The sequence below is a fragment of the Mugil cephalus genome, chromosome 1 (genome assembly GCF_022458985.1).
Source record: "Mugil cephalus isolate CIBA_MC_2020 chromosome 1, CIBA_Mcephalus_1.1, whole genome shotgun sequence".
In the NCBI taxonomy this organism is placed as follows: domain Eukaryota; kingdom Metazoa; phylum Chordata; class Actinopteri; order Mugiliformes; family Mugilidae; genus Mugil; species Mugil cephalus.
The window spans coordinates 52,211,777-52,225,957 of record NC_061770.1 but is presented as its reverse complement, the minus strand read 5'-3'; the positions used below and the strand labels follow the sequence as shown (position 1 = coordinate 52,225,957).

Sequence of the window (14,181 nt, the reverse complement as noted above, 5' to 3'; positions counted from 1 at the left end):
ATGTGTCAAGGTGAGGCCAACTATATCTAATCGATGGCACTCAATCTCTTCCACAAACTCTGGGACCTTCCTCACCAGAGAGGTGACATTCTATGTTCCAAGAGCCAGCTTCCATAACCGAGGATCAGACTGCCAAAGCCCCCACCTTGGTATGTTGCCTGGTCCACATAGCACATTTATTAAGAACATAAGAGCAGAAAATGCTTTGTTTTGCCCTAGACTTGGTAAATTTGGAGGGTTTGGTGTAAAAAGTAAGCAGTTGGCCTATTCTTCCACACCCTCACTCCCTTTCAGACAGATGTTGATATGACTCTGGGACTTCTATTGCAAGGTTTGCGCTGACAACAAATTTAAGTCCCACCTTTAACAGGGTGTCTAAAAGGGGCTTCTTGACTTGAGTAATACTTAAAAAACTTAAAAAGACAGTTTTAAAACAGTGCGACAAACTAATTGAACTTTCACGGAATAGACACTTACATATTCATGAATACCCAGAGACATTTAAAACTTTAGTTATGGCGTGTTGTCTACCTTTCCACTCTAGATATGTTTTAAGCATTTTTCCATGGATGACCTCCAGCAAAATGCTGAACTTTCCACTCTCAGCTGCAGACAAAATGGCAACCTCATGACTGGTTTGACAAAACAACACTTATCGTTCCTTCAGATTTGCTCCATTGTTTGATAATTAAACACGTTTTTCAAATATATGAATCAACAGAATTTGACTTTGACGATCACATAGGGTCATTTACTGAGAAACTGCGATTACTGAGTCTGTAAAAGCTCAAAAGCAACCTCATGATTCACACACATACAACTGTGGTTTATTAAGTGGTTACTTTGTGTATATTAGTGCACAGAGGGTTGTATAGAATTGTGAGACAACATAATTTGGTCTTATTGGTTTGAAAGACCACATGAAGCTCTGTTGAGGGCCGAACATAAATAATGTGGCCCTATAAATACCAAAGAGAGGCCACAGTCATTGTTGTGTACTCACATTTGTACCAGTGAGCACTAGAGGGAGCTGGAAAGTCTTAAGAATGCACCAACATCACACACTTGGCATGTGCCACATTCCAGAGATTGTACCACTAACTGCTCTACCTACTGAGCCACAGTCACCCCATCGTCACCCACAAGAACCAGATCATCATCATGTTCAGGCCCTTCAGGTCACCTTAAATCCTCTGTATTAGCTGCATTCAATGCAAAACATCGACCAATATTGCATATACATACATAATTATACATACATAATTATTATAATGGATAATTGAAGAATACTTAATTTAACATTACATGTCTTATTAGAAGAATGGCAGCAGGGGTGGAAACACTTTCAAGTGGCACAGTATGTAAGCACTATTTAGTATCTGTACTGATCTGATTTTGCCTGAATGACCTACTATTTTCCCCATGGAAAAACTCATTTGTCTTCCTCTGTTTGAGGAAGCCATTGCTAAATTGCTGACATAGAAGGTCCAAAAAATGTGCAGCATGAGCTAAACTATGTTCACAAGTGTTTGTGTGAGTCTGAGGGTGGTGAAACTACAGTACAATACCCTGTCGTTAACACCCCCATCGAATTAAAGTGCTTTGTGACCAAAACAAAGAGTGTGGATGCAATAGCTGTGACGAAACCAAGAAATAAAATTGTGATGGCGGTGGTCAAATGTTTGCACGCTTGTCAACCCAAAAACATTGGCAGATTTAGGGGTTTTAGTTTATAAGGACAACATTTGGTCAACAAGCTCACTGACAAGCACCAGTGTTTAATCTAATTCTTTGCAGATGTGGTTGGAATACCTTGTATTGGCATTTGTATAAGCATTTCTATTGTGTTTGTGTCAGTGCTGGTAAACTATTGGTTAATCCAAAGGTCAGGCAGGCCAGATCATAGAAATCAGCATTCAGATTAATACTGGATGGGCGAAGTTACAGCTTGTATCTTTAATGAGAAAATATTCAGCTCATTACAATTTCTAGAAAGTGACTTTTAATTTTATTAAAAAAAAAAAGTACATCAGTTGCAATTTTCATTTTACAAAAAAACGTCTGCTTTAAAGTTTTTTTTTCTGTCACAACTTCTAAAAGCAAAACATTGTAATTACAGTGCATATCTAAACACTCTCTAAACACACTACAGGATCCAGTGGTAGGTAGTCATCCATTAGAGACAGCAGCTGTTCTGTAATCATCTACTATTAAAATATTTATTCGCACACAGTGAGCCAAAACTGAGATCATATCTCAAGTGCTGGCTGGGGACACATGTGGAGATGCATTTCAATATCAGGAGTGAATACAGGTAATTAAAGCTGACCACTTGCATATTTGCATTCTGACTTTTCAGGACAGATGTTTTCATGGTCATAGCTACCTAAAAAAATACCAAAAGCAAAGTAAGGTCCAGGTTAGCTAAAACTAGCTCTTCTTGTCTCACTTCTGGGTACTAGTTTTACTTCACTTAATGACTCCATTTGAGTGAGACAAAGAAGTTTGTTATTCATTTAGTACTGAAGAAAAATTTTCATTGTTTACCATGTTCAATTCTGAAAATTTGTTCTTGTGCTACTTTGTGTATTCAGATCCTCCGTGACTACATTTTACAATTTATCTTACCTTTGCCTTTCATGGCAGCCAATTAGCTGAGCCCTGCACTCCACACCTCGCAGAATTGGACCTCCCTTGATATAACAAATTATGGTCCATTTAATTCCTTCCTCTCTGTCTGGTTTTAAGCTCTAATTGTTGCCCTATGGTGATGATTATGTTTGGCTCAATAATGATGCTACTTTTAGAACAGTATTTTGAGTGTATTCCCAATATTACTTTTTTACTGATTACCTGCATTTATTTATTGTTATTGATGCTAATATTGTGGCTAACCCTAACCAGCTAACCTGTTCATGTTTTTATGTGTGTGTGTGCATGTATCTTGTAGCTTGCAGATGGAGCGAGTTCAGCTATCATTAACCTTTCCGTCTCTAGTTCCAGTCTTCATGTAGGTAACAAAATCATCTTTTTAACTCATTCACTCATGTTTCAAACATACTTTGCATTTAACTGTTTTGTCACCATCTCAATTACAATGTCGTTTAAAAGTGTTTCTACATAAAAATGACTCAAAATGTCAGCAGAATTTCATAGGTCCTGAGAGTAGACAAAGAAAACCCAACCAAACAAAAGAAACAAAAATATTAAATTATATTTGTCTATTCTGGACTGTGCAAAAGTAAGTGTACCTCTAGGGTTACGAGTTAATCTGAATATAAATGCAAATATATAGTTGACCGAGGTTGGCTAAACACCTGAGGCCAAAGTAGGTTTGTTTGGAGACAAATTTACACTCCATTCCCGCATCAGTTCATCCTGTTGGTGAAATGTGCGGTGGTAATGCCTTTCTTTGGGCCTGTTTTGCTGCATCTGGGCCAGGACAACTTCTTATCATTGATTTATCTATAAATTCAAAATTATACTCGTGAATTATAAAGAAAATATCATTTCAATCTGTTCAAGAGCTGAATCTTTAGGGAAATAGTGTCATGCAGCAAGACAACGAACCAAATTCGTTCTGTTACAAAAGATATTTGATCTAGATTAGATAAAGAAGAAGACCAAAGTGAATGTTTTGGAATGGCCAAGTCAAAGTCCTGACCTTAATCCAATAGAAATGTGTAAAGTCGCGAAACAAGCAGGGCCTGAAACATAACACGACAACACAGTAGTTCTATATTGAGGAGCTAAAATTATTGGTACAGATCAGCAGATCAGAAACAGCTGTTTTTGTTAAATAAACACAAAGGCATAATATTTCAGTTTTGTGTTGTCTTTGTCTACTGTCAGGACTTATGACTTAATTTTACGAAAATGTTTGTGCGGCACTGTATGTATCATATACTGTACTACATTGTTCTTTGTCACATCTTCTTCCTATGCCATATTTGAGTGTCGAATGATCCTGCAAGAAATGGAGGTGGCATGTCTATTCACATAGGTAAAGAGTCTGAGGTGCCAAACTAGTCTTCAACATGTTTACTTCCAAGACAGTGGGCAGAAACATATGCAATTTTAGTGGAAAGCTCTTTATTGATGGAGTTTATTTTAATAACGACAGTGATGGATAACACTAACTGTGGGGAGATGAGGGCTGATCTTGAGCTCTTCTCGGGAAAATACATTATGCTGTAGAAGCAAGGGGTTTTACAGAGCAATACACCAAGCAATATGGTTACAGAAGAAATTTGATCCTAGATCTGAACGGGAGACCACGCTCCTTGTTACATTTTTCCATTTCTTATTTATCCAAGCCAGGTCAATTTTTTAGACTTAGTTTGACCCGGCCCAGACTGTGAACACAAACACACACATTCAGTAGTCAATGGTAATTCAGTACATTGAAACTAGTCAAATTAAAGGCTCAGCTTTCTGTCTGGCCGAGGCCAAAGTCAACAAGAGTGCTATAGATCCTCCATGCCACAACTTTCTGTAAGCAGACAGTTACTGAAGGACCAGGGAGAGATGGATAAATGAGGGTGGGTTAAGAAGGGAGAAAATGACTAAAAAAGAAACAGACAGAATGAAAAGAATCAGAGGAGGTTGTACCGAAAAGAAGGAAAAACCGGCAGCTAAATATCTTGTGGCAGAAGAAAAGAAAAAGCTTGGTCTCATGTGCAGTAAATCCTGGCTTCTTAATCTCTGAGTCACGATCAAAAAAACGGGTTATGTCTGATGATTACCAGATTATTGAAAAGTGTGCACTCAGTAGAGCAGCTTCCAGGGCAGATCAGTCAGATTTAATTTCAGAGTTGGAAGAGCTTGAGAAGATCGCCTGTCATGGCTCCTGAAACCTCAGAGGTTGCATCCCATTTTTTTTTCATTGTAATCTGAGATCTGACGTTGCTCAGATGAAAAATTGACATTGAACTCACATCTCATTTGCAAAAATATGTGTGTGATGACAGTATTTATCGTGGATCAAATCAACCTCTGTGTTTTCTCATTTCCATAAGGTACCTGCATTTAAAAAAGATCTGTCAGGTTACTTACATATAACATGTTTTTTTGTGATTTTTGACTAGTGGTGTGTTTTCGTATAAATTTTACCCCTTTAAAAAATTTGATTGTACAGTGCCTCGCTTTTCCCATCAATTCTCTTCAAAACTATTAGAATTTGTCACCAAACACTTGTCATTTTTGGTTAAAATCTCATTTTGAAAATGTTTTCATGAATCCTTCCTGGCTGCTTTACAACCAGAGAAACTAACTTACATGGCTTCAAGCCAGGTGACTTTGTGGCATTTTTTAGTGTTTATGAGACACACATTTATGGCCTTTAATGACTGTGACCAAAAACAAGATGTCAGAATAGCTTACTAAATCATTATTGTTTTCCTTGTTCTGCTAATTGCAGCCACAGACTACATTTCACTTGCAGAATCAAAGTGCATATCAGCATATTTGCTGGCCCACATCCGACAGACATTTTAAGGCTGCTACAGTCAACATTTTTACAATAACAATGGATTGAATGAATGTGACTGACCCAGTATCCAATTAATGGTAGAAAGACAAAGTTATAGCCAGTGGATTTCGTGGAGAATTTTCTGCATTAGCAGAAATTATTTTGTATTCAGTTTTATTTATACAGCTCAATAACATGCAAATTGTCTCAAGTTGCTTACTGAACCCAGAACATGATACCCAGAGCAAGCATTTCTGTGATGGTGGCAAGGGAAAACATTTTTGAGAGGAAGAAACCTTGAGCAGACCCATCTGCTCGAAGCTGACTAAGTAGAGAGAAAAAATATTTTGAAGCCACAATCCTGATTCCCATGTTTGAAATATTTTGGATTTCACATGCTTTTATTCAAATCATATTAAGGTTTATAAGACTTAAAGCATTGGCTATGTATGACCTAATTACCTGCAGCTTTGACCCACAAATTATTGGGTTCCTACCTAGAAAAAACGTGAAGTGAAAGCGAGCAGATCTGGAGATGTTCTACAAGTTAATCCTTCCATGATGCTGTGGTTGGTATCACTGTTAACTACTCTCCTGAGGAGCTGAATACATATTTTACATGCATACATATTTATTTACATGAAATGCCACAGGTTTTTAGCTGAGGTTTGGTGCTCTGCCTTGAAGTTACAGTGGAGCAAATGACGAATATACACAACCAGCTCTGTTGAAACATCCATCCCAGTCTTTGCCACATTCTTCATGTTAAAACTTACTTAGGAGATGGAGATGTACAATAGGGAAAAATAAAATCAGCGCATGTTTTAGGCTGAGTGGTTTGCTAGCAAGAAATTATTTATGTGCTGGATCACCTGAAATCAATTACAAACCAAAGTCCTCGTGACTGGCCAACAATACCTGCAAGCTGAGTCTGTGATATGCATCTTGTGTTAAATCTCTTGCATGCTGGAACCATGAACAGATTACATTGGTATTTATACGTTGTTGGCTGTTTAAGGCCTGGGCACACCAAACAGACTTCAGGGAAAAATTGGCAGACCAAAAAGTTTCCTTTGGACAGCCCCTGGCACATGATTAGTTTACTTCATTCGTTCTACATGATCAGATGATCTAGATGATTGTTGTGGAAATATTTGCGGATTTGATGATGAAATGTGGGGAAGAGTCTTCGTAGGTTCGTTAAGTTGCATCACTTCTCTTCTTCTGCACTGGTTTGCAAATCTGACCAGCCAATCAAACTGAGGACACATTGAGTACGCGATTAAGTGATCCAATCTCAGACCACATTTAGAGGTGGGCAGGTAGTAATGAGTGCCTTTTAAAATCTAAGCTTTGTCTCTGCAATAAATAAATGAATACTCACCTAACACATGTGCTCTTAGTGGGAACATAATACACATCCTAAATATGTATCATCTCCCTAAGTCAGGATGCACAAACAACACACAGCTATTTGTGGTTTTGATCAAGTGGTAGATAGATCCATTATAGACAGCAGTTGTGTACAGTATTATATTAGAGTTAGGGTTATATGTGTCATAAATTATGTAGGTGTTTCACAAAACTGAGATCGAATCTCAAGTGCTGGCTTGGGACGCATGAGGAGACACATTTTAATGTCTGGTCTGTACACTTAAAGGTGGTTACTTGCGTTTGGATTGGTCGGATATTAATGCAAGGTTTGAACTGGGCCTAAAGTAACAAAAATAATCAACTGCCCAACAGCAGCAAATGACCAACTGTTGGTTTGGTGTGTCATGACCCTAAATTTGCCAATCTTAGGCTTTGACGCTTCATCACTTTTGATGTCTGTGTGTGTACTTCAGGATCTCTGAACTCTAGGATTTCTTCTCTATACTGTGATATTCCCCCACAAAAGGCCTTTATGAAGCAGATCAGAGCCCTTATGTGAATGCAGTCGCTGTGCTTGCACTGTTCTTGGCGGTGCCAGTCTGGTTTGGTTAGACTGGCTTTCCCTGCAGGGCCTAAGGATAGGCTGCAACCCACACTGACACCCTGAACAGACCACTGCAGGCTGTGTGTATGTGTGTGCGCGCTCATGTGTGTGTCCAGTCTCAAGAGTGTAATACACGTCGCAGTCTGGAACGCTCCACCGGCAGCCTTAATCTGTCTGAATCAGGAGTCTTGGGCTTGAGGGAACACACCCCGACACACACTGGTGGGCACACACACAGTTTCTGGCGCCCCTTGTCATCAGTGCTTGGCACCAGCTGCACACACAGGGCGCAATAACACACAGCAGACACTTCCATTCTCAGACACTGAGCGCCATGCATGTGTGTTCATGTCATGTCCTGGTTGAACACTACGAGCTGCCCTTTTCCATGCCATGCTGCAACTTTGGAAAAAGTAGGAATTCCATAGTTTCCACACTCAACATTGTATGTGTATGTGTGTGTGTGTCTGAGTTTGTGGGAAGTCGGAAAAAGGGGATTCCTCACAAAGTCAGTGCCATAAGAGCACTTTTGTTTCTACATTTGTGCCTACACGCGCTAAAAACACATACGAAGGAAAAAGTGGCACATGCGTCTCATGTGTGTTTTAAGCTTGAGTGTTCCTTGGAGGGTTGAAGGTTGCAGGGTGGGGATGGGTCAAACTAAATGTGTGTGCATGAAGGCATGGACTGGTGGTTTGATCTGTCCCTTTGGTAATTTCCATTTTTGTGGTTGTTGTTTCATTGATGCGTCAGGGCCAACGGACTGTACCAGACAAAGGCGGACAGAGTTTTTGCTTCTGTGAGAAAAAAATCAAAAACGATCTTTTAAATAGATGTCTGGTCGACGTTGCCAGTGTGAGCAGACTTTTAGTAAATTGGATGAATGAGGCAACTTCTCACTTGAGAAAACACAAGTCTTGATAAAACACACACAGTAACAGGGTTTCATTCAAGCTTGTCATACAGTCTACCCTCTGAAATCACATCATATAAATCAGTATTATTAAATCATCCAAATCAGAAAAAAGCATCATCAATCATGTTCAGAACAACAAATCATATTGCTTATCACTCTGAAACCAATAGCTTTAACTGCACAACTTTAACAGCTTTCACTTTCATGCCAGGAGTCATTTTTTAATAGAGGGATTTCTTTCTTTCGTTTTTTTGTGTTTATTAAGTTGTTTTCATTTTGGAATCCCCATAATGTTTTATTAGCATTGAGTATTAAGAAATGTTTTGCTAAAGCTGCAGTCTTATTTTAATTAGTGGTTACATCCTGTGAGCATTTCTGTGTATTTACGGGTATAGAATGAAATTTGACTTCTTCTCTCTTTTGCTGTCAACGCAACGATAGATGATAGAATGGGTAAGTTTTTGAGCATGTTTAAGTTGATGTATTTTTGAAGCTATTGATGTGGATTGGATGTGTGTATGTGAAAGTTCTCAGTCAACCATCAGAATATATTCCAAAAACAAAGTTGAAATTTGCCATTCATCCATGAAGCATCTTCCCTTCTATGTAACTAGTGAGGATTTGGGGTTTAAACGAGAACATCTGTGGCCTGACCGCGCCTGATACTCTCTGACCTGTAATTCGGTGGAACTCGCTTCCTTACTTTAACCAATGGTACTAGGAAGCTATTAATGAGATCAAGAAAAATGAACTTCTCCAACTATGGTTGAGCAGCATCTAGGCCAGTATCTGGTCATTACAGACATTAGTTATGTGAGTTCCTATTAAAAACCCTATATCCACACCATCTTTTAAAACTCCGTACTTGCATGACATGTCACCAGCAAACTCTACCAAGTACCTTGGCCCTTCTTTCAGCTTTTTTGCTGTCACACCTGCACCATTTAATCCACTTGATTCAAATCACAGTTAATTTTAATTATTTGTTCCTAATCAGGGATTATTTGATTCAGTATTATTACACTGAACCTTGCTTTGGTCCCTATAAGTTGGGCAATTGAGACAAAGTTCTAACATTTCAACGCTAAGCTCTTTCAAATTGTTTTGTGGCTGTGTGCAATTTTGCAGGAAAAATTCAGGATTTCAGGAAATCAAAAGTGGAGCATCAGCAGCGAGTATGGGTACTGGCATTGATCAGTATTCCGTGATTCATGTGTTTATGAACAACATGTAAAAATTAATCAAGAAACTAGGCTTTGCATAGAAAACAGCATTTATGTGATGACAAGGCAGTCTTCTACTGCCAGACTCATCTTCTTTTCCAAAGACAGGTATCAGGTAAACTTTGTGGTTTTGCAATAAATAGTGATAAAAGTATTATTGGTTGGTGGGTAGCTTCAGTTCACACTGCAAATTGGGAGTCATTGAAATCAGTCTGAGACAACACCCTCTAACCAGTTTCAGTGTGGTGAATTTGTCAAGGTACGATTGCTGTGTTCATGACAGCCCAAACAAACCAACCTGAGGGAGGTAATGGATAGAGGGATGAAAATGGTTGAAGGGGATGGAGGGGAAGGGTCAAAAGGGATGGGGCGAGACTGGAATTTCTTAAAATACTTAAAGTTAAACATAATTTATATGTGGCCTCATCTTTATTTAACCTCCGTTAAAAAGACAGTTTATATGTGAGAGGATGAACCTTTAATTTTTCACATTGACAGAAGTGAATTTTAGACCAGCAGGTGGTCAAACGGGGGCACTTTGTGTTGTCCCATCCGGACATAACAGTTTAGGTTGTAGTTAACTAAAATTACAAATGACTGGACTTGTCAAAATGATCCCCTCACTGTTTTATATTTGATTTGAAACAGCCATGATCAAAAAGAGTGAGAAGCTGTCTGTCATAAGAAGAGGTGAGGCGTTACATCTTCAGACAGGACGAAAGCATTTATAGAGTTGACACAGTTGTTTCCACGAAAGAGCCAGAACTCTAATTATTTTGTCACCTCTACTCAACTAACCAATCACAGTGTAAAGTGTGTTTACAGGAACTGTCAGACATGGCTTCTCAAATCTGAAGCTGGAAAGGTTTCCACAAGGATTTGATTATTTGACATGTAGTTCAAATGAAACTTAATTGTGTTGCAGTTTATTTAAAAGTAACTAAGATTTTTTAAAAGCTTTCCATGTCAAAGGGCATCCAGTAATTAGTGCAGGACCCAAAATTTGGATTCAGCTCGGGACTTCAAGGGCCAGGACCCCGATACAACCTGAAGTTCACTTGTAGTCCCATTACATCAGTGATGTCAACCACAAAATAAGTGTAAAAATCAGAGACAGAGAAAGAGATGGCTTCATGACCAGTCCAGGCTTGGAAAACGCAATAGGTGTGAGAAAGTTTTCTGTAGAACATTAATGTATCACAGAGAAATTAAAGGGGTAAAGGGTAAAAGCAACAAAATGACTCTCTTCTTCATGCACATGCAAATCATTTATTTATTTATTTATTTTTTTAGCTTAGCATGTTTCTCGTAATGTGGATTTTGTCCACTTTGTGCCTGTTCCCATACCAGTGTTTCCTGTTTCCATTGCCTCAGAACGCCCATATACCATGACCTTAATGCCACAGAGCCACTAGAGGCAAGTTTTACTCCTGCTGACGTGAGTTGGCTTCTCCATGTTGCTATGTGATCATTGGAAAAAAATCATGAAAAGCGGATTATTTCTGAGCTTGGCACTGCGCTGCACTGCTCCACAAAGGCGAACACCACTCAACGCAGGACTTTTTTTGGTTTGAAAAGTGTTGGAAGGTTGTGACAGGAGGTTAGATGTGAAACAAACTCAGACCCATCAATGAGGCAAAATCTGTTTCGGTAGCCACAGATGTTTTTGGAGGTAGAGGAGACAGATTTGTCTTTATCAGTTTGACTTGACATTAGAGCCAGAATGTAAGAATAAAAAGGAGCCAATTCCGATGGCAACACTAAACAGAAATATCATATCATCAATATATCAAGTTCAAATGTAGCATTTTTTGAGAGAAATGCATTCTAAATAATGGAAAAAGAATAGAAAAACTGTACAACATAAACAGATTTTCAGAATTAAAAAATAAAATCTTTGCATCTGTATATAGTGCTGTATATACAGTGATTATGAACATGAATATGAAAAAGAGTATGAACATGAATATGAACAGCAGTATGTAAAAAATGTAATTTTCACATATAGGTCTATTCAAACATCCCCATACTCACCTCCTGCCCCCAAATGTGTCATCTCATGTCTCATGTGTCATGTGCAATCATTTCTATGAGAAAGAGGAGCTCAAATGCTGATTTGATGTCTTGGGCATGTCTGCCAGTATATTATATCTTTTGGGGCCTGGAACCATTTTGATTCACTAAGTGTAGCTGGACCATAATATTACTTGTGGTTGAGAGACAACTGGATGGTTTCATTCTCATCAGAGGACGGTGTCTCATTATCAGGCTCTTCCTCAACATCATCTGTCTCAGACACATTCTCACGTTGAGAAAGAGCAGGAAGATGGCACAACCTTTTGAATGTTGCTTCACCCTATATTGAGTGAACTATTAGTATCTTTGCAGGAACCATATATTCCTACATCCATAGCATGTTAGGTTAGAGCCGTAAAGCTTTTTGAAGATCACAAAATTGCATGTCATAATGATCTCAATGTCATCAACAAATGTGTGTAAAATGTTGATGTTTCTCAGCTAAACAAGCCTGGGGTCAATTTGACAACATGGGTACAGGACACAAAACATATCATCATTTTTACATGTTAACCCCGTTGTCCCCTTTAAATTAGCACTCATTAAATATATATATATATATAAAAAAAAGAATATATATGTTAATCATATTTAGAGATGTTAAACACTGAATGGGGTCAAATTGATGCCAAACATAAGGAGGTCTAATATCTGGAACAGTTTGCCTCTCCCAGCAAGGTGGGCTCAGACACTACCTGTTTCTAAACCCCATCTCATTTTTACTAGGCGTTGCAACTAGTGTTCACACATCAAGAAATTGTGTTTTTTAAATGTACTTTAAGAATAACTTTGACATGAAATAGACATTTAGATTCAGTGACTCCTTTCTAAAGCTGCCAACATCTGAATATGTAACAGGGAGAAGAATTCATGGACTGGTGGAGTAAGTTCTACGCTTCGACTGGAGAGAAACACAAGTGCGGGACTTATCTGGAGAGAGGCTTCGACACCCTGAAGGTAGGAGCCATAAAAATATATTGAGCAGTGTGTGTTTCTAGGCAAATATCATGTGAAACTGGAAATATTTGTTGGCAGCTGTCGTAATGCGTAGCAGGGAGGTAGGACCCAAATGCACACACGCAGGTTAATCAATCCAAAGAAAATCCAAAACTGAAAAGAAGACAACACAAGAAACCATAGAGAGCTGGACAAAAACCTGAGGTAAAGGAGGAGAAAATGATCTGTGCAGTTTTGGGGATTCAAGTTAAGAAAAACTGGAAAACGTTTTTTTTTATTTATTTTTTTTACATATACATTTAAATTCCTGATTTTCCCCAAAATGAAAGCAGAAGTGTCCTACATCTGGAACACTGGAGTTGATTACAGAGTTTGTGTTTGTATCTTCTTCAGATTCACATGACACGCTCACAGATAAATTCATATAACAGTCCCTGTGTCATAAAGTCTGATTATTGTTCCAGAGCAATGTCCATGGTCCATTTTGACCAATAGAAATATTTTTCATTGTCATCAAAATCACTGACTGCTGTAAACAACTTTTTCTTCACAGTTTTCTTCTTCGCCTACAAAAACTTTCAGTTTTAAATGAATCAAATAATGGTTGTTTTCTCTCTTGTGTTCTCTTTCTGTTTTATTTATTCATATATTAAAGAACTAAAAGATAAAGTTACTTCTTTATTTATTTATTTCACTTTCTTAATTTAATTTCTTAATTGATTTTATATATGATTATTTAAAGTAAATAAAAAGACACAAACGAGAAACTTGAAAAACCAAACAGGATCTCGGAAAATGTCTGAACCTTGATCTCATGAGGAAATAGAAAATGTTTAAAGTCAGAGTGCAGCGTTGAAGACGCGTTGCCTTGTGAAATGACATCGAAGAGACAGCTTTCAGTACTGAGACAAAGTTTGGAGACCTGAACTGAAAGGGAGGATTCCTTTATGTAACATTGAAACATTTTTTGATTTAGGACAGAAACACCTGATTTTGGTTCACATTCATTATCATTTACTTTTTAATTTAATGTAAATTGGAAGCCTGTGCTTGTTTTTCTGTTGACAAAGAATGAATTTATCTTTGATTCTACAGATTCACATCCAAGCCAAAATTATTATTAGGAAAAAGGAAGATAGAGACAGGACAATTCTTTGTTCAGTTTTCCTAAAATGCTCATTGCTCCAACCTTCACCTTTAAATCACTTGTTTGTCCTCCTGCCAGTTTCCTCTGTCAGTCTGTCCCTCTCTTCTTCCGCTCCTCCTTCCATCTTTCTTCTCATGCCCCGTCCGTGCAGCCCAGCGCCGTGACATTCCATGTGTTCTCTGAACTTCTCCAATGACTCATCTGTGGTGAATTCGCTAAGGGGACGCCACTCTAGGACAGATTGAGGGAAAAAGGACGTACTGTGAAGTTGGGTTGTCCAAAACTAGCAATCACATCCCCCATCGTCTGACTTTAGTCTCCTACTTTTGGCGTCTCCTTTGGTCCCCAGAGCGCCATTGCCCACGCTCTGTTTGACCATTATCCTGGTTCTCTTGGCCCCTTTGGCGACCTTTT

The 14,181-nt window shown here is 38.4% G+C and overlaps 1 protein-coding gene across 12 annotated transcripts in view; it reads left to right on the top strand.

Moving 5' to 3' along the window:
* Nucleotides 1-14,181, top strand: part of dysf (dysferlin, limb girdle muscular dystrophy 2B (autosomal recessive)) — a 96,567-nt gene that overhangs the window by 55,928 nt on the left and 26,458 nt on the right. For 5 of the 12 annotated variants that reach the window (XM_047582080.1, XM_047582139.1, XM_047582070.1 and 2 more), the window contains 3 exons: nucleotides 2,951-3,010; nucleotides 8,806-8,817; nucleotides 12,522-12,620. In XM_047582080.1, the coding sequence (XP_047438036.1) occupies nucleotides 2,951-3,010; nucleotides 8,806-8,817; nucleotides 12,522-12,620 (171 nt within the window). The remainder of the gene's footprint in view (nucleotides 1-2,950; nucleotides 3,011-8,805; nucleotides 8,818-12,521; nucleotides 12,621-14,181) is intronic. The other 7 variants (XM_047582091.1, XM_047582162.1, XM_047582170.1 and 4 more) reach the window with 2 other exon arrangements.